Below are 21515 nucleotides of genomic sequence, written 5' to 3'. Positions count from 1 at the left end.
TAGTAACACACGATGGCTTCCATCGCTAATAATACGGATAACCCAAGGAAGCCAGGTAATGTGGCTTATTTTCAGTGTGATCGTTCAATGACTTCGTTCAAGATTCGTTCCCTGGTCTTTTCAATTAGTCAAACGCGCTATCACTGCACTACGAGAAACTTTAGTTGCACTGGCAGACCCAGTAATAAAAGTAGAACTATCAAGATCAACAGTAGTGGCTACAGTGCTGCAGTAATATAAGTAACAATGGGACCTTATGTAAAATTATTAATATTATAGGCAACAGTACCACAGTTGCAGTAATATGAGTAAATAAGTTGTAGCAACAGTAGCAGTATTAAGAGCAATAGCAGTTTTACCAATAACAATATTAATAGCACCAATAACAATAGCAGCAGTAACAGTAGCATCAGCAACAATAACACGAATGTATTAATATTGGTAGAATTACCGACATGTTAATTATTATTATAATAAAAAAGAAGCGCTAAGCCACAAGGGCTATACAGCGCTGCAGGGCAGGAAGGAAGCGAGGGCATCAGGTGGCAAAAGGGAGATGGACGAGTAATAGATTACGGATAACAGCGGGGCAGTGGATGGTGAAAGGGTAAAGGGCAGCAAGAGACTGAACTAGAAAGGGCTGAGGGGAGTGCGAAAGGTATCATCATCAGAGTTTGTGGAGTAAATCAGTCGTTGTCAAGAAGTCAATGAGAGAGTCAGGATTAAAGGAGGGTCCATCAGCAAGAAGGGAAGGTAGAGAGTAGTAGAACGAGGATGACGTTGGAGGTAAATTCTGCGTGCTCGTTGATAGAGAGGGCAGTCTAACAGAATGTGGCTAATCGATACTGGAACTTGACACTGCTCACAGAGCAGAACAGGGTGCCTCTCCATGAGATACCCATGAGTAAGACGAGTGTGGCCAATGCAAAGGCGGGAGAGAGTGGTCTCCCAACCTCGGCACTGATGACAAGAAGACGGCCAGTAACCTATGCTCGGTTTAATAGAATGAAGTTTGTTACCGAGCAGAGTTGACCAACGTTGTTGCCAACGGGTGTGAAGGTGGGTAGCTATTGCAGTAAAATAGTCCAGAAATGGAACACCTCTATAGGAAATTGGTAGGTCATGTACTGCTGACCGCGCAGCAGCGTCTGCCTGTTCATTGCCCTGTACGTTGACATGACCAGGGACCCAACAAAAAACAATATCTTTATGCTTGGTAGAGATACAGCGTAGCCAAAGTTGGATACGGAGAACTAGGGGGCGAGATGTATCAAATTTTCGTATAGCCTGTAGAGCACTAAGGGAGTCTGAGACTACCACAAATGATGACACAGGCATAGATGCGATACGAATAAGTGCTGCAAGAATGGCATACAATTCAGCAGTAAAAATGCTAGCTGAAGATAGTAAATGCCCTCGCACGACACTGTCCGGAAACACTGCTGCGAATCCGACACCGTCTGAAGACTTAGAGCCATCTGTGTACACAGCGATGGCATGAGAATGAGAGTGGAAGTGATCAAGAAAAAGAGAGCGGGAAGCCACCGTAGGCAGTTGGGCTTTCGAGCAAGGGAGTGAGAAAGAACAGACCCGAACAGCTGGAACTTCCCAGGGAGGTAGGGAAAAGTGAGATGCTACATGAACATATAAAGGTGGTAACTGAAGGGAAGACAAGAGCGAATGTAGGCGAAGAGAAAAGGGATGGAGCAAACAGGGGCGGCGAACAAATAAAGAATGTCTACTAATATCGGTGACCATTCTATAAATGGAAGGATTGTGGAGATCGTGAGAGCGTACATAGTAGCGAAGGCAATGGGCATCACGGCGATCAGACAAGGATGGAACATTCGCTTCTGCATAGAGGCTCTCAACAGGAGAAGAGTGAAAAGCACCAAGGCATAAACGTAATCCTTGGTGATGGATGGGGTTAAGGCTAGAGAGAGTAGCAGGAGAGGCCGCCGAATAAATCTGGTTACCACAATCGAGTTTCGATAAAACGAGGGCTGAATGTAGGCGAAGCAGAGTTCGACGATCAGCTCCCCAGGAAAGATGAGCAAGGGTTTTAAGAAGGTTTAGCCGGCCGTGACAAGTTGCCTTCAGAGAGGTAATGTGAGGTTTCCAGGATAACCTACAGTCAAAGAGAAGGCCTAGAAACCTGACTGTATCACGTTCGGGGATACGAGAGCCATAGAGATACAAAGGATGATCGGAGATGACAGAGCGTCTAGTGAAAGTAATTTGGTGAGTTTTGGTACTGGAAAATTTAAACCCATGCGTGGTGGCCCAAGTGGAAACACGGTCGACCGCATGCTGGAGAGAAACTGCAATGAGATGACAGTCAGCGCCTGCACAAGCAATAGCGAAGTCATCAACATAGAGTGATGACCAAATATTGGGTGGAAGAACAGAGGCCAAATCATTTATAGCAAGGAGAAAAAGTGTTGTGCTCAGAACACATCCCTGAGGGACACCTTCAGCTTGGACAAAGTCTGGGGAAAGCACATTATTGACTCGAACGGAAGTGTCTGTCAGTTAAAAAGTTCTTAAGGAAGGATGGTAGATTGCCTCGGAGGCCTAAGGACTGGGCTTGGGCCAAAATATTATACCTCCAAGTTGTGTCATATGCCTTCTCAAGGTCAAAAAATATGGCAATAACCGAGTGATTATTTGCAAAGGCATTACGAACATACGTATCCAAGCATAGTAAGGGGTCTATGGTAGAACGGCTCTTACGAAAGCTATATTGACTAGCGGAGAGACTGTTGTGTCTCTAAATACCACATTAAACGTCGATTTACCAGACGTTCCATCACTTTGCAAACTGCACTAGTAAGAGCGATGGGACGATAGTGGGAGGCATCATGTCCTGTAGTACCCGGCTTGCGGAAAGGGAGAACAATGGCAGATTTCCACAGCTGGGGAAGAGCTCCTTGTGCCCAAATAAGATTGAAGAGGTGTAAGAGGACTACAAGGGCTGACTGATGTAAATGTTGTAACATACGAATATGAATGTCGTCAGGTCCAGCTGCCGATGATCGGCAAGCCGAGAGTGTTGCCTCCAGTTCCTGAAGTGTAAAAGGCACATTGTACTGTTCTTCTCTGAGAGAAGAAAAGTCCAAGGGTACTAACTCTCTGGCAGACTTTGAGGAAAGAAACGAGGGGCATAGATGGAGCCCCCGGGAAATACGGACCAGATGAGTGCCAATTTCAATGGCAACGTCAAGAGGGTTTGCTACATCAATACCGGCGACCCGTAGAACAGGAGCCGGGTCAGGAGAGCATTTACCACTCAATTTCCTCACTTTTTTTCCAGACTGCACTCATAGAGGAAGCAGAGGTGATGGTGGAAACAGTCTCGCCAGCAAGTGCATTTAGCATCACGGATGACACGGCAAGCGATCGCACGCTTCTGCTTAAAATCAAGAAGTCCCTCATTGGTTCTATTGTATCGGTACCTGCCCCATGCAGCGTGTTTTAAACGTACTGCACGAGCATAAGCAGGAGACCACCAAGACACACACTTCTGAGAATGCTTGCCTGAGGTTTGGGGTATAGAATGAGAAGCTGCGGTATAAACTGACGTCGAGAAGAGGTGTAGGAGCTCATCAATGGAGGATGAAGAAGGAACCTCACTAAATGCAGTGAGCTGCAAGTAAAGGTCCCAATTTGCCCGATCAAATTGCCAGCGAGGGCTACGGAAAGGTGGTGAATATGAAGGAGAAGTAAGAATGATTGGAAAATGATCGCTGTCATGTAAGTCCGGTAGAACAGACCAGGTGAAGTCTAGTGCAGTGGAGGAAGAGCAGACTGAAAGATCGATGCAAGAGAGAGTATGAGTATGAGGATCAAAATGGGTGGGAGTACCCATATTTAAAACATGGAGGGGGTGAGAGGCGAGAAAAGCCTCCAACTGGATGCCACGTGAGTCACAATGAGACCCCCCCAGAGTAAATGGTGGGCGTTAAAATCACCAAGTAACAGAAGTGGTGGTGGTAAGGATGAAACAAGAAAGGCAAAGTCTGGGATAGAAAATGCTCGAGAAGGAGAGAGATATAAAGAACATATTGTAAACTACTTCTGCAAGTGGATACAGGCTGCAGTGTAATGCAGCGAGGTATGGACAAATAGTTGACAGTACGGAATATCATTGCGTAGAAGAAGGGCACTTTCATTAAAGGTCCCATCTGAGAAAGGATCCGAAGAATACAATAAATTATAGCCTGAGATAGGTTGGAAAACAGCCGAGTGTAATTTTGGTTCTTGTAAGCAAGCACCAACAGGGGAAAACCTGGAAAGCAACATCTGAAGCTCACCCCGATTACCCCTGAGGCCGCGGATATTCCACCGTAAATAGGCCATGATTGGCGATGAAGAAAATACCAGGAATCCGTAGGGAAAGGCACCTACGGACTAGAGGGGTTAGAAAAGTCAACGTGTGGTGGCATTGGAAGATGTTCAAGCAGCGAAGGAATGGAGCGTTGCGAAGAATGGGGTTGTGAAGATATAGGAGAGGGAAGAGAAGGAACAGGAAGTGAATCAGTGTCCATTGAAGGTTTAGTCTCTGCAATATATTCTGAAATGGTTTCAAGTGTTTCTGAATTCAAAGATGTATGGGAGACCATATTGGAGGTAGAAGGGGGAGGGTGAGTAAAGATTGGGACAGTAATGGACTGTACCAAAGTAGAGGGGGATGAAAGAGTGTAAGGGACTGGAGATGAAGTGTGGGGGGGACAGAAGAGGCAGAAACCTGGGAGGTGGCAGAAGAGGGAGAAACTTGGGAGGGGACAGGGGTGGAAGGCATAGTACGAGGAGGAGGGTGAATCTCCACACTTGTAATAGAGCCAGAGAGAGGGGAAGAACTAGGCACAGAGACTGGAAAGGTAAAGTGTGGAGGTGGAAGAAGGGAAGGAAGGAAGGGGCGAAGAAGATTTGAGCAATGTGGATTTTTTGGACTTCTGAGAAGTAGAGGGGCGATTGGTATAAGGTGTCGTACGAGGTCTTGTCGAGGAAGGACGCGAAGATGTGAGAACAGACTGAGTTGTAGTCGGGACGTCAGAGCCAAGGACAGCAAAAGGATTAGATGCCGGAGTGGCTATGGGAGGGGTAACAACAGAGGAGGCTGCAGAAGATGGGACCCCAGAAGTGGGGGGATGTTTTGAAGCACGAGAATAAGAAACACAGGGTAGTCTTCCTTGGAGGTGGAGATGAGTAACTGCCATAGCATAAGGGAGACCTTCTGCCTCTTTGAGGCAACGGATTTCATGTTCATTTAAGTAGACCTGGCAACGGCGGGAGTACAAAGGGTGAGCTTCATTACAATTAAGGCAAGATGGAGGTTGACTGCAAGATGTATTAGAATGGTCGTCGGCACCACAGACTGGGAATTCGGCTATAGATCTGCAATATTTCGCTGGGTGACCAAAACGCCAGCAATTTCTACACTGTTGCGGTGTAGGTATCACCTTTCGAACTTGTAACCGATGTCCCGCGACATATACAGAGGACGGGAGTTCTCGGCTGTCGAAAGTTAAATGAGCCACATTGCAAAGGTAGTGTCTCCGCCCACGGGCAGGAAGAACATAAGTGTCTGCTTTGAGGATTGGGAGATCCTGGAGTTCCAGCTGTTCAAGAATGTCATTGCCACATGACTGAAAATTCTGTTGGACTATGGTATGGGGCAGAATGACAGTACCACTACAAGAATTGAGAGAAAGATGTTTTTCAATAGTGATAGGAGTAGTATCGATATTCGAAAGGAGAGAAAGATCATGAGCTTGGGTAGCATTCTGGACAGTGACGATGCACGTACCACTCTTGAGAGCATGAAATGAAATATCTCTACCAACATGACGCAGGAGCGCTTTGCCAATACTATGGTCAGAAAGATAGGCAGAAGAAGAAGTCGGTCTTAAAGTAAAGAATTTAATCCATTGTGTGGTCCGAAACTGAGAGTGGAGAGGGAGTGCATGACGTGTCGGTCTTTTCTGAGTAGAATGGGAAGGTAACAAAGGAGCATCATCAGGAGATTGACGTTGGCGTTTAGGAGTAGGACCGGAGTTGGTCCGGCGTGAAATGGGCTGGCGATTCGAAAATTGCCGTACCGTAGAGGGAGAGGCCGGAAGCATAGTCAAAGGAGAGCGGAGGTCAGACAAATCGAAGGAGTCAGTCGAAGCCCCGGTACCTGAAGCGGGTGAGGAAACAGCACCAGCAAGAGGTACAGGGGCATCAGGAGTGTCCGAAGAATGGTCTAAAAACAAGGCAGGGTCAGAATGGGGTGCAGTATCAAGAAGGGGCCCGGGGGTAGTGGGTTCATGGATTGGGTTCTCCATGGTTAGGTTACTCCTTTGCTTTTTGTTTTTAAGAAAAAAAAGAAAGAAGAAAATAAAAATAAAAAAAAAATAAAAAAAAGGGAGGAGCGGGGAGGAATAATTCCCAGGAGGAATGAAAGGGCTGGAAATCTCCCTCCGCGCCCAAGAGGACCTCAGCACTGCTAGTAGCGCAGATGCAGCATGGAACCCGTGCCATACCCTACCCTTCATGCCAGTAAACCAGCAATCCAAGATAGCAACCTCACATCTGCCGAGCTACCTCGGTGGACAAAAGAGAGGGCGGCCGGATATCCGCCACAAAGCATACCTCCTTCGGCCACCACCCCCGGAATCCGAAAGGTGGCTTCCAGAGATACACCCGTCGCCCGAAAGACACCCAAAGCTACTCCGGGATACCAGAGAGGGATCGGGACATCCCCAGGCGATCCAGATTCCACGGCAAACTACGCCACCGCCAAGAACCTCAACGGAATGGGATGGACCCCGGTATCCTTTCCCCTACCTAGGAACTAGCGCGCCTGTGGGAGAAATCCCAAAGGTCAAAAAGAGGAAGGGCAAAAGGGAGGGGTGGGGAGGAGGAGGAAAGGAAAAAGGGGAGGATGGGATAGGGAGGGGGGATTGGGTGGTAATTAGGTTCGGTCTGAGGAAGGAGACCGACAGGCCTGATTCCTCAGACCAAGAGCCTCTTCACCACAACAAGGAGCCCCCCTTGAAGAGGACAATATGTTAATTCAATTCAATTCAAAGTTTATTCTCTATAAGGATTACAATGCTGAGTTTACAGAAATTTGGTTATTGTTTGGTTTGCATGTAGTAAAATTGTGATTACAGAGTGTACCACTAAAGCTAAAGGACACACGTGCAACTAATGTGACATTTTATTGTGGCAACTTTTCACTTTCCAGGAGCTTTGTCAAGCCGTTAGTAACGGCTTGACAAACCTCTTGGAGGGCCAACCGTTGCGACAATAAAATGTCACATTAGTTGCACTTGTGTCCTTTTAGTTAACAATAACACGAGCAGCAGTAGTAGCAGCAGCAATAGGAAATAGGAGTAAACGTCATTGTAACTATAAAAGTAACAAGAAATTCCACCTCCAGCCCCTCTTCCTCAGTCATCCCCAGAGCGTTTCTCACCATACAACTTCCCGATAAAAGTTAGGCCAGCGGTACAATGTTGATGTTTTTAATGCTGTTTAAAACGGAGCGCATCTCACCAGGAGAGTTGAAGTAGTTGTCACAGCGTGCCCAAGGAAGTTGCGAGGAGAAGGAGGCCACGGTGTAGAAGAATGTCCACGCAATAATTACATTGAAGTAGATGGCCGTCAGTAGAGAAAGCATCACCATACCCCACCCTAAGCCTGCAGGCACGGAGAACTGAGCCATAGTCGTTATGCGAACCGAAAAAGACACAACTATCCTATAAACCCAGCCCCTTCTCCCTCAATGCTCTCAAAATTCAAGTACAGAGTGCGGCATAAGTTACTAATGCGGTTAAATATCAGTGATGAAAAATTTTAAACCAATTACCAGAAGTATTCACAAGTTAGTACATGGAACATGTAAAAATTTCTTCAATAAAAGTGGCAAAACGGTACCTTCCACTAAGGTACACAAGCTCTGAAAATTTAAGGCGAATCAGATGAGGCATTCGCTAGTTATCGTCAGAAGCCAATATTCCAAAATGCGCTCAAAAGCTTTTCTCGGCGTTGACGTTTGAAGCTAATTGGATAAGGCAATCACAAATTATAGAACGAAAACCACAATGTAAAATTTGGCAGTCTTCGATAAAATTAGCTCTGGCTGTTACACAATTAAAAATGGTCAGAAGTCTCCAGTTACCGTGCGGAAACTACTTTGCTTAATAAAACTTGTAAATTAAACATATCCAGGGTTGATTCAAAGAGAAGGGGAAGCTGGACAACCCTTGGCATCTCTGGGACGGGGAAGCAAGATAGACCATGCTTTCCCTGGGAGAGGGGGATGCCAAAAAGGCAATGTCCCCATCACCAGGGCTACTGTGCAATCCTTCTGATTTGCGTTTTTTAAATTAATAATACTATACAAAGTAACATTTCTTGACATTTAAAACCCATAAATTCATAAAAAAATCGTGCCTCCAGCGGGTTATCACCTGCGATTCCCAGGGATCACTCCTCATGGCCCATATTAAAACATTTTTTTTTTAAAGAAAACTTGATTTGCATTATTATTACTCATTAAACTGTTATTACTACTACTGCAGAATACTTTTTTATATTAAAAACTCAAGAATTAAAAAAAAATCGCCTTCGGCGAGTTTTAGTCCTCTCGGTACAGGCCAGCGTGCCTACCCTCGGATAATTCCTGAATCCGCCTCCGAAATCAATGCAAAGCTTATTTGAGGATATATCAGCAACAAAAATTTGAAGTTAATCAGAAGAGGTATTTTCCAGTTATTGCTCGGTAATTCAACTATTCCAAGTTTATCAACTATTTTGGTAAACTGTCAAATTTGAACCAACGCAACTTAAACTCTAAATCTTCAGTCCTAACATAAGATGCATCAGTCCCTGAGGATTCAAAACACATACACAAGTTATTTTATGAAGAAAATACTATAACATTTTAAAAATAAAATTGACAAAATAGCACATATGCTCTCCAATATCTAAAACTTTCTTCTAAGTATGGTGTACAAGTGTTGAAAGTTTGAAGCCGATCAAAAAAAGAATCTCATGTCACACAAATCAAAATAGACAATGGCCCATATAATATGGACCAGAGGGCACCAACACAGGCCAATAGTACTTCAGAATTGAAAATTTGAAGCCGATTGGATGAGGCATTCTCGCGTTATAAAAAAACCTGGAGAAAAAAAAAAATTAGGCAAGCATTACAAGGAACCCTCTCTCAGGCATAACAAAACACTAGTAAGAAAAAACAGCAATGGAAAATAAACGCTGAAAGAAAACAATTTAAAATCATTATTAGTTACCGAAGGACACTGTCGACAGACATAACTTTTATATTTGTTGTATTAACAAACAAAACATATAAAACTACGGAAAAAATAAAGCAGAAGAAATGTACATTGGTATATTACAAAATTCATAAATGAAGCCAGATACGAAAGAAGAGGAAACCACGAGAAAGATAAGAATCGAATCGACGAATAAAACCAACACTGTCAGGCCAAGCGCAAAGATAAACTGCTAAAACGTGTGAAGGAAATTATAAGATGAAGAATTTACGGACATAACAATGAGAGACGACCTATCAAGAAAGGAGAGAAATAAAAGTAAGGAATCCCCACGAGCTACCCAAAAATCTAAATGAAGGAAGTTAAGAAAATCATCTACATAGTAACAGAGACGAGCCCACAAAAAAAGAAAATCAAAACAATGAGAAGAGAAAAAAATATGAAAATACCAACAACAAATGGACAAAGAACGGATAATCTATTAAAACTAGACGTAAGGGAATTATATGTATGAGATACTGTACTGAGTTTAAATTGGGGAATTATTTATTTCTTGTATATATATATATATATATATATATATATATATATATATATATATATATATATATATATATATATATATATATATATATATATATATATATATATGAAATGCCACTATTATCAACACAAAAAACAGTGGACTACATGATATGCTGACCGAGCTAAGCACGTGTAATGACATTTTTCTGCAACACCATGAAGTGACTCGAGTAAGAGGAGTCAACACACCATTAAAACTAGACGTAATCTTTACTGGGTAAAAAAATTTTAACACTCTGAATTCACCTGGTAAAGGTGAAACTCAAATGCTAGACTGGCAAAATTATATGCTACACTGGCACTCAAACGCTACACTGGCACTCATACGTTACACTGGTACTCATACGTTACACTGGTACTCATACGCTACACTGGTACTCATACGCTACACTAGTACTAATACGCTACATTGGTACTAATACGCTACACTGGTACTAATATGCTACACTAGCACTAATACGCTACACTGGTACTAATATGCTACACTGGTACTAATATGCTACACTAGCACTAATACGCTACACTGGTACTAATACGCTACACTGGTACTAATATGCTACACTAGCACTAATACGCTACACTGGTACTAATACGCTACACTAGCACTAATACGCTACACTGGTACTAATACGCTACACTGGTACTAATATGCTACACTAGCACTAATACGCTACACTGGTACTAATACGCTACACTAGCACTAATACGCTACACTGGTACTAATACGCTACACTGGTACTAATATGCTACACTAGCACTAATACGCTACACTGGTACTAATACGCTACACTGGTACTAATACGCTACACTGGTACTAATATGCTACACTAGCACTAATACGCTACACTGGTACTAATACGCTACACTGGTACTAATATGCTACACTAGCACTAATACGCTACACTGGGACTAATACGCTACACTGGTACTAATATGCTACACTAGCACTAATACGCTACACTGGCACTAATACGCTACACTGGTACTAATACGCTACACTGGTACTAATACGCCACACTGGTACTAATACGCTACACTGGTACTAATACGCTACACTGGTACTAATACGCTACACTGGTACTAATACGCCACACTGGTACTAATACGCCACACTGGTACTAATACGCCACACTGGTACTAATACGCCACACTGGTACTAATACGCCACACTGGTACTAATACGCTACACTGGTACTAATACGCTACACTGGTACTAATACGCCACACTGGTACTAATACGCTACACTGGTACTAATACGCCACACTGGTACTAATACGCCACACTGGTACTAATACGCCACACTGGTACTAATACGCTACACTGGTACTAATACGCTACACTGGTACTAATACGCCACACTGGTACTAATACGCTACACTGGTACTAATACGCCACACTGGTACTAATACGCCACACTGGTACTAATACGCCACACTGGTACTAATACGCTACACTGGTACTAATACGCTACACAGGTACTTATACGCCACACTGGTACTAATACGCTAAAATTACATTAATACGTTACACTGCACTATGCTACACTGGCAAACTAATAAAATATAACCAATTATAAATCAGATGTTAACACTACACGTTAAGAAATCTAGGATAAGCCGCGGTGGTGTTGGGAAACACTTAAAAAAAAAAAAACATGTATACAAGAATCCGAAGTTACGCCACAAATTGACTTAAAGCTTTACAAAATATATGACTTCCGAAAAAGAAGACTGAGACTACTGAAACTATTTACAAAGGCTGACCAGAGGCAAGGACGTACAATAACAATACGTAATTTCGTTAAATGGCACGAATAAGTAGATAAACTAGATTTTCTAGAGCCATCAAAAAGTTATATTTGCATCATGCAAATTTAAGTTTTTAAAGGTGTGGACCGGTAAGCCAGTAAATGGTCTCGGTCAGATAAAAAAAAAGCTGCAGTGGCGGGTCATCATATGACTAAGATCCGTCAGGGGTCTCAGTCATAGGATTAGGAAATATTCGTCAATCACGTGTCAGACTGCTTGAATGGAAGAAAAATGAAAATATAATATGCTACTATCACGGGAAACTTCCAAAAATTTAATAATAATAATAATAATAATAATAATAATAAAAACACTGAAGACATCACAAGTGTAACTGTTCTTATAACTTTAAATAGGTAATCATAATTAGGACATCACCCAAGAACACACATACCAGCTTCGGGAAGACAAGCACAGGACAGTCAAGAGGGATGGGCGTCAGATTAGAAGAGCCGAGATATACACAGAGGCCGTCTCATCCTAGAACAGAGTGGCCAGCTATGGGAAGATTGGCACAAGACATACAAGGCTGGAAGAAAGGACGGATGCAGTATAATGTGAACATTTATTTGCAAAGTTTTGCCCACACAATGGTCTTCATCATGTCACAAACATACATTCGTGACTTGATAAAAGCCTACTGCGGGGACGGAACGTTACCAATGAAGGGTCGCATTATGCTACATTCTCTCTCTCTTTAGCCATGGTGTCTGTATTGTATACCATTTCTTTCCACATTAAAAAAATGTGACTCACCTGAGAATATGGGCGCCATCTTCGGGAAGAGTCTTCCTGGCCCGAGGCTGACGTACTGGCCGAGGGCCAGTTCCATAAAGAAGATAGGAAGGCCGACACACAGCAACATAGTAGTATAGGGGATCAGAAACGCCGCTGGGGAAGAGCAGATAAGAGTATAAGAGGGAAGAAGGGAAAGAAAAAAAATAAGAAATGCAAAAAATGAAATATGAGATAAGGGAAGAGAAGTAGGAGCAGAGGAGAAAAGGAAATAATGAAATGAACTTTACAGTGTACATGATGTGCTATACACACAAAAGCCTAATATATATAAGTAAATAAACCGTGTTGTTATAAAATCGTAATATTTTTATTTTCCTACACGAGTCATTATCAGCACCACTATCATCATTATCATTCAAATCATAATCATAATCAGCGGTATTATGTGTTTTTCGGCACACGGCTGTCTCCCACCAAGGCTGAATGACTCAAAAGAGGACACATTCACCACGACATATTCAACAGCTAGGTTGTGGGAAGTGTGTAAACATCGCAGTTCAAACGACCCTCCTGATTGCAACATCTCCACCCTCCCTCCAGAATACACAGGCATTGTTTTCTCACCTCTAGGAGTAAAGTCCGGCTAACTGGTTTTTCCTGAATCCCTTCATAAATGTTACCTTGGTCACACTCCAACAGCACCTCAGATGCTTAAAATCATTGCAAAGAAACTCCCTCGTCTCACAGTGTCGAAAAGAAGCAAAAAGATTAACCACTAAAAGTTTAAGGGTGTAATTTTTTGTGTTGCTGCGAAACTATGAAAAATAATTTTTAATTTTAATCCTTAAAACTCACGATAGGCGATAGAAAATATTCAGAGAATCAATGGGGTACGGCCCGATCAAATAAAAAAGCTGATCTAGGAGTTTGATTAGGGTTTTGGGTTATATATTTTTTAGGCATTTCAGAGTATTTGCTGATAACTAGTGTGACCGCTACCATTTAATATGGGTTTGGGTTTGAAGAAGGATTTACCAAGTATGGACCAGTAAGCCTGCTGCAGTGGTCCTACTTTCTTATGTTGTTAATATATAAATGTTTGCGAGGGTAAGAGAAACCATCATAAACATCTTGCATCCAACTTAACAGTTTAAATTTAAACTTATATTTACGATGGGACTTGAATAAAAACTTGTCTTGCCTTCAACATGATTGACTTGTCTCACCTTCTACTCGACTCAGGCTCCCAGGAGTATCAAGGCATTATTTCTTTACCGTGTTTAACGTTCATTAACATTACGCACCCTCCGAGAGACAGTGTATAATCTTATATATACATGATTCATATTAGCGGCAGAACCTGAGGACAAATCTGCAAAACAAAGGAAGTGCAACATATCATAGTCCACCCTCCCAGGCACCTAGGCTGTGCTCTCGCTGTCACCGGAAGGGGCACACCGCCAACAACTGCCTGCGAGATACCAGGTGCAATTACTGCTACAAGAAAGGACATCAGGAGGACCAGTGTCGAAAAAAAAAAGTAACTTGACAGACAGGACCACCTGTTTAGAGACCTGTTCTCAGAACAAACCAGCAGGATCTCTGAATTGGTGAACACACTCACACGTCACCCACTCAGCTACTCCTATCTCAGCCCAGCAGGTGGTATTGTGCCTTATACAAGACCACAGACCTACATCCCTGCAGCTGCCTCAGTACCCTACCTCTCTCAAGGGCAAGCACCTTACATGCCCTACACACCCACCACCTCAAGCTGACCACATCATGAGGAGTCAGTCTATCAGCATCTTGTCGGCCAACATTAGAGGTTTCATTACTAATGCTGGAGAGCTCACACATAGTTTTATGAACACTCGACGTCCCGACATGATAGCTGTTGTTGAAAAATTTTTTGGATGACAGGACTCCAGAAAATTTTGCAAGAATTGCTGGCTACACCTCATGGATGAGAAGAGACAGGCAAGAGCAAGGAGGAGGTGTTGCTGTGTGCTTCTCTAAAAGTGTTCATGCCCAGCACATTGATGTTGCCACCCCTAATCATCTTGAAATGATGTTCTTCAAGCTCTGCATAAACACTAGTACCTCTGTACTAGCATGTGCATTGTACAGACCTCAGTGGCAACATGCAGACCCCATCAACTTCCTAATGGAAAATATGGACTCCCTTCTGCTACAACACAACTGTCAACATATCATAATTGTTGGTGACCTCAACCAACACCTTATACAGAGGGACTTTGATGACCTTCTTGCAGTATTTGACATGAGAAACTTTGTTGATTTCCCTACACACATCTCTGGCTCCTTCCTTGACCCAGTAGTGAGTGATCTGCCAGAAGGCATAGTCACTTGTCAACCCCTCGGCTACGTTGGATCGTCTGACCCCAAGGCTGTTTTTACGACACTTTAGATCCCAACAGAACGAGGTGAGGAGTGCACACGCACAACCTGGCTATGGGGAAAAAAGTAATTGGCCAGCCCTTTGCTCTGAGCTCACCACCACCGATTGGAATGCTCTTCTCCAAGGGGATGTTGACAACCAAGTGAAAGCCTTCACTGGACACATCCTTAATCTACAACAAGAACAATTCCTCACCGGCAATATGTGACGAAGCCTACAGATCAGCCTTGGTTTGGCTTTCTTTGTAGAGAGGCTGCTACTGCTAAGTACAAAGCATGGCGAAGGTATAAGAGACATCCTACCACCTATAACAGGAACTTGCACACGCAAGTCAGTGGTGACAGTAAGGCAGGAGGAGGTGCATTTCCTTCTTAAATCGCTTGACCAAGAAAAGGCTGTGGGCCCAGACAAGTTGAGCCCAAGATTGCTGAGAAGATGTGCAGACCAGCTAGCAGCACCTCTAACTCGCATCTTTCAGCACTGCCTAGTACAGTGTAAATGGCCCTCTCTGTGGAAAGAGGCAAATGTAGTCCCTGTTCACAAAAAGAGCAGAGCAGAAATCAGCAACTACAGACCAGTGTCACTCCTGTCAATCACTCGTAAGATCCTTGAGACAATAATCTCAAGACAAATGACAGAGTTTTTTGACTACCACTCACTAGTTTGTAATCGTCAATATGGCTTCAGGAAAGGTTACTCTGCTGCTGTTTGGTTGTTAAACCTCTCCACTAAGTGGCACCAGTCACTGGATGAATCCAAAATCAGCTGTGTGGTAGCACTAGACATTGCTGGTGCTTTCGACCGGGTGTGGCACCAGGGCCTCTTAGCAAAACTTCAAGCACTGAGAATTGCAGGCTCTACGCTATGTCTCCTCAGTGATTACCCTCATGGTAGATTTCTTAGGGTAGCTCTCAATGGAACAGACTCAGCAAGACATCCTATTGGGGCAAGTGTTCCACAAGGAAGCGTGCTGGGACCATTGTTATGGATTGTCTACTTCAACGATCTTCTTCATCTCATCCCAGAATCACATGCATATGCAGACGACTGTACACTGACATTCACTTTATCTAAGAGAAGAAATGCCAGCTGCTCTAAGCTACATCAATCACCAGCTAAGAGCTATATCAGCTTGGGGAAATAGATGTCAAGTAACATTTGCACCTGAGAAAACGCAAATGATGATCGCCTTTAGGCACCATGATGGTAATGCTGGTGCAGTAGTAAGGATGAATGGGAGAAGTAGTTGATATCCTTGGGGTGAAATTTGACTCCAAACTAACCATGAAGAACCATGTTGTAAATCTAGTAAACAAGGCAGCCAGGAAGTTTACAGCACTTCGCCGTATCTCGCATCTGCTTGACAGTAGGGGTTGCAAGATTCTGTACGAGGCACAAGTACGCTCACACCTTGAGTATGCTCCACTTTCTTGGTTTGCCTGCCCCCCCCCTTTCTCATCTGCGACTGCTTGACAGAGTGGAGAACAGAGCAAGGCGTCTCATCTCTCGCCTGGACCCATCCTGGATAGATATGTCATTTCAGCAGAGCCTTCAACACCGAAGGGATGTGGGTGGCCTTACTGTTATGTACAAGGCCAATATTGTCAAAGTACCACACTTGGATCCACTTCGAGGACAGCGTGAAACAAGCTTTTATGCCACAAGACGGGCAGAAAGCAGCAACTTCACTCTTGGTGTACCCATTTCCAGAACATCACTCCATCTGAGATCATATATACCCAGGATGACTCGAGTATGGAACACATTCGTAAAGCATAATGATGTCAACGAGATAACGTCAGTTGATCAAATGAAAATGCTGGCCCACAGATGGCTCCAACTTCATCCTTTTCCCTACTTGTATGTCTCATAACAATAAAAATGTTTTCAAATGAGCTGATGTAGGTAACAGCTCTTAGCTTGCCAATAAAGTTAGGAATCCTTAACCTGTAAATAGCTTGTCAATAAAACTAGGGATCCTTAACCTTGTCATACCCTGTGTGTAAAAAAAAAAAAAAAAAAAAAAAAAAAAAAAAAAAAAAAAACAAAAAAAAAAAAAAAAAAAAAAAAAAAAAAACTACAAACGGGCTATGAAATAGGTATGACAGTCACTTCAACTTGTCAAAAAATTCAAACACGAGATCAAGAGCCAGAGCTCGTACTCACTGATGCACATGATTATGAACAGTCAATTACATACATTAACACGTGCAAACGTGTGTGTGTGTACACTCGCCTATATGTGGCTACAGGAGTCGACTCACAGCTCCAGGCGCCGCCTCTTCGCTGGTCGCTACTAGGTCACTCTCCCCGTTCCTAGAACCTTATCATACCTCTTCTTAAAGCTATGTAGGGAACTAGCCTCCACTATTTCACTCTCCAGATTATTCCACTTCTTGACAACTCTAAGGCTAAAGAAATACTTCCTAACATCTTTATGACTCATCTGGGTTTTCAGTTTCCAGCTGTGGCCCCTTGTTCCTGTGCCCCATCGCTGAAATATTCGAGCCCTGTCCACCTCGTCAATTCCTCTCAGTATTTAATACGTCGTTATCATGTCCCCCCCTATCCTCTAGTGTCATCAGGTTGAGTTCCCTTAACCTCTCTTCATAAGACATACCACTCAGCTCCGGGACTAGTCTTGTTGCAAACTTTTGCACTTTCTCCAATTTCTTGACGTGTTTGACTAGATGTGGGTTTCATACTGATGCTGTATACCCCAGTATGGGCCGGACGTACACGGTGTACAGTGTCGTGAACGACTCCTTACTTAAATGTCGAAACACCATTCTCAGGTTTGTCAAGCGCCCATGTGCTGCAGCAGTTATTTGATTGATGTGCGCCTCAGGGGACATGCTCGGTATAATGCTTACCCCAAGATCCTTTTCTTTAAGTGAAGTTTGCAGCCTTTGACCCCCTAGCCTACACTCCGTCTGCTGTCTACTTTGTCCTTCCCCAATCTTCATGACTTTGCACTTGCTGGGGTTAAACTCCAGGAGCCATTTGTCGGACCAGACTTGCAGCCTATCCAGATCCCCTTGTAATCTTTTCTGATCCTCGCCCGCTTGTATTCTCGTCAGTTTCACATCATCAGCGAACAGCGATACTTCTGAATCTATTCCTTCAATCATGTCATTCACATATACAAGAAACAGCACCGGATCTAGGACTGACCCTTGTGGAACCCCACTTGACACATGCGCCCACTCTGACACTTCGTCAAGTACCAACTCGTTGTTTCCTTCTCGTCAGGTATTCCCTGATCTATTCCTGCCTGCTCCTCTAATTTTTGAACCAGTCTTTTGTGTAATACTGTGTCAAAAAGCCTTCATACAGTCCAAAAAACATGCAGTCTACCCATCCCTCCCTTTCCTGTCTTACTTCCGTTACCTCATCGTAGAACTCGTAGATTTGTGACAAAGGATTTCCCATCCCTGAAGCCGTGATGATTGTCATGTATCAGCCCAATCCTTTTAATGTGCTCCATCACTTTTCTGATAACCTTTTCCATGACTTTACATACTATACAAGTCAGTGAATTACGTTTGTTAGAATGCCCAGAATTTTTGAAAATTTCTTAGGCAAGTGTTGGATGTGAGTGCTGAATTTCAGGTTGCTGTCAAGGTGTATCCCTAAGAATTTTCCAACGTCTTGCCTGTGTGAATTATTTATATGCTGAAATAGGTATTTCTAGCTTTATTCCCAAACAACATAGAAGGTCTTGTCTATACTGAGAGTAAGTTTGTCGGTGGCCATCCAGGTAGAAATCTTTACGAGTTTCTCGTTAATTAAGTTGTGGAGGACAACAGGATCTGGATTAAATAACACAAACGTTGTGTCACCTGCAAACAGGAGAGAACAGAACACTCACCACAAGCACAACACTTGGTACAACACTCACCACACCACCACAACACTCACCACAAGCACTACACTCAGTACAACATTCACCACAATCACTACACTCAATACAACACTCACCACAAGCACTACACTCAATACAACACTCACCACAAGCACTACACTCAGTACAACACTCATCACAATACCCATCACAAGCACTACACTGGGTACAACACTCACCATCGTCACAACACTCACCACAAACACTGCACTCAGTACAACACTCACTACAACACCCACCACAAGCACTACATTCAGTAAAACACACCACCACCACAACACTCACCACAAGAACTACACTCAGTTCAACACTTACCACCACCAGCAGCATCAGGGGCGGAGGTTCACTTCTTCGTCTGCTAATCGCAAGACAGACGCTTCATAACTTTGCTAACATATTAGTTATCTCCACTCCAAAAATTCTGCAGCCATACAGAAGCAGATCAGAATTTGGGTGGTTACTGGGGACTAGGCAAAAGTGTATAGCCGCTGTCATCCTAAGAGAAAAAATAGATGCCACGCTCTACTGCCAACCTGGATGTATATGGTCCCAAGACAGCTGAAACAGGAGTAATGCCTGATTCCAAAGACGGCACAACGCCATCTATTGCCGCAATTTTGACCTTCAAAACAGTTGCAAGATAAGATGTATTTTTTCCTATAGATACAAAGCGCTATTTTCCAAGCCAAAGATGTAGGTGGGATGAAATAATTTACACAAATAAGATCTATATCCAGGCAGTAGTGAGAGAGACGTGGTTTCGGGAAAGCACCTGCCTCGCCAATGATATCACTGCATAGTGCTGCTACCTTATTCTATACGATACTTACACAGTGTGAACAAAGCTAATTGTTTCCTTGTCACAATCCATCACGTAGGATGGGGCGCATAAACGGTGTAAAACGTTACACACTAAAACAAAGGAGTTAGGCGAAGTTATATTTTGCTATATGATAATTACAATGTTTTTAGTAATGTTAATTTTGTTTTGGCATCATGCTTATAGTAGGTTTATGTGATTAATACTCGGACCATTATTCTAGTACACAGCGCCTGCGTGGAACCCTCATCCTGATGCATTTTTTTTTTTGTTGAAAATTTAGAAGTTTGCTCTTAGGCTGGCTCCAGAACTAAGAGCTGAGATACGACCATGAGTTAAGGAAGCTACATCTTACACCAGTAAAGTGTCGAAGAACCAGAGGAATTATATTCTGACTTACAGAATACTCAAGAGACAAAGGTGATTTAGATACATTATTTCACTTGCAAAGGAAGCGAATGAGATATGATAAAGACTAAAAGGGTTGGGAGTAAGTCACACCAGATAACCGATAAACAAATACTAAGTACATTAGTAAGAGATCATCGTACACGCATTATTACTCACCTCCACCATTTTTGTAGCACAGATAAGGGAACCTCCAGACGTTGCCGAAGCCTACAGCGTAGCTCAGACAGTAACAAAAGAACTGTAGCTTGCTGCCCCACTTTACTCTATCATCACCACCATGACCCTCCTCCATCGACATTTTCTCATTTGTTATTGTGATGGCTGTGGAAAGGTTGGCCGGGGCTGTGGCGACTGTGAAGGTGCTATTTATGGTAGCGTCGACTGTGGGTGTGTTATCTGTGGTGGTGGTGACTGTGGTAGTGCTGTCTGTGGTGGTGGTGGTGGTGGTGACAGTGGAGGTGATGTCTGTGGTGAATGAGGTGGCAATGGCTTTGCCGGCGGTTTCAGCAACAGTTGTGGTAGTGGTGGTGGCAATAACGGGGGCATCTCCGGTCATCTTAGTACGTCTTATGGTTATTTTACATGCTGTGCAGGAAAAGAAACAAAAAAAACAATTGCATTACCATAATGAAGGGATATACTATTAAGAGACTTTTCACTCATGGGCATTCGCCTCTATTATTTAAGAAAAATAAAACGTACCCAGTCCATTGGCATTGCTTCATTAGTAATGGATTTCTTGCGTTCCAGCGTAGTGTGAAAATAAATTTTTATTTATTTTATTAACACACTGGCCGATTCCCACCAAGGCAGGGTGGCCCGAAAAAAAAAACTTTCACCATCATTCACTCCATCACTGTCTTGCCAGAAGGGTGCTTTACACTACAGTTTTTAAACTGCAACATTAACACCCCTCCTTCAGAGTGCAGGCACTGTACTTCCCATCTCCAGGACTCAAGTCCGGCCTGCCGGTTTCCCTGAATCCCTTCATAAATGTTACTTTGCTCACACTCCAACAGCACGTCAAGTATTAAAAACCATTTGTCTCCATTCATTCCTATCAAACACGCTCACGCATGCCTGCTGGAAGTCCAAGCCCCTCGCACACAAAACCTCCTTTACCCCCTCTCTCCAACCTTTCCTAGGCCGACCCCTACCCCGCCTTCCTTCCACTACAGACTGATACACTCTTGAAGTCATTCTGTTTCGCTCCATTCTCTCTACATGTCCGAACCACCTCAACAACCCTTCCTCAGCCCTCTGGACAACAGTTTTGGTAATCCTGCACCTCCTCCTAACTTCCAAACTACGAATTCTCTGCATTATATTCACACCACACATTGCTCTCAGACATGACATCTCCACTGCCTCCAGCCTTCTCCTCGCTGCAACATTCATCACCCATGCTTCACACCCATATAAGAGCGTTGGTAAAACTATACTCTCATACATTCCCCTCTTTGCCTTTAAGGACAAAATTCTTTGTCTCCACAGACTCCTAAGTGCACCGCTCACCCTTTTCCCCTCATCAATTCT

At 43.3% G+C, this 21515-nt stretch overlaps 1 protein-coding gene across 2 annotated transcripts in view; it reads right to left on the bottom strand.

Annotated features, from left to right (window-relative positions):
- The window catches only part of LOC128686825 (sodium- and chloride-dependent glycine transporter 1-like), a gene marked incomplete at its 3' end in the record, with an annotated part of 42607 nt that overhangs the window by 7075 nt on the left and 14017 nt on the right, over positions 1 to 21515 (bottom strand). The window contains 3 exon segments of one of the 2 annotated variants that reach the window (XM_070082346.1): positions 7546 to 7689; positions 12441 to 12575; positions 20136 to 20564. In XM_070082346.1, coding sequence (XP_069938447.1) covers positions 7546 to 7689; positions 12441 to 12575; positions 20136 to 20535 — 679 coding nt within the window. In that variant the 5' untranslated portion in view covers positions 20536 to 20564. 2 annotated transcript variants of the gene reach the window in all.

Source organism: Cherax quadricarinatus, chromosome 7 (assembly GCF_038502225.1).
Source record: "Cherax quadricarinatus isolate ZL_2023a chromosome 7, ASM3850222v1, whole genome shotgun sequence".
In the NCBI taxonomy this organism is placed as follows: Eukaryota; Metazoa; Arthropoda; class Malacostraca; order Decapoda; family Parastacidae; genus Cherax; species Cherax quadricarinatus.
The sequence above is the reverse complement of the archived record's forward strand: the minus strand, read 5'-3'. Positions and strand labels throughout refer to the sequence as shown.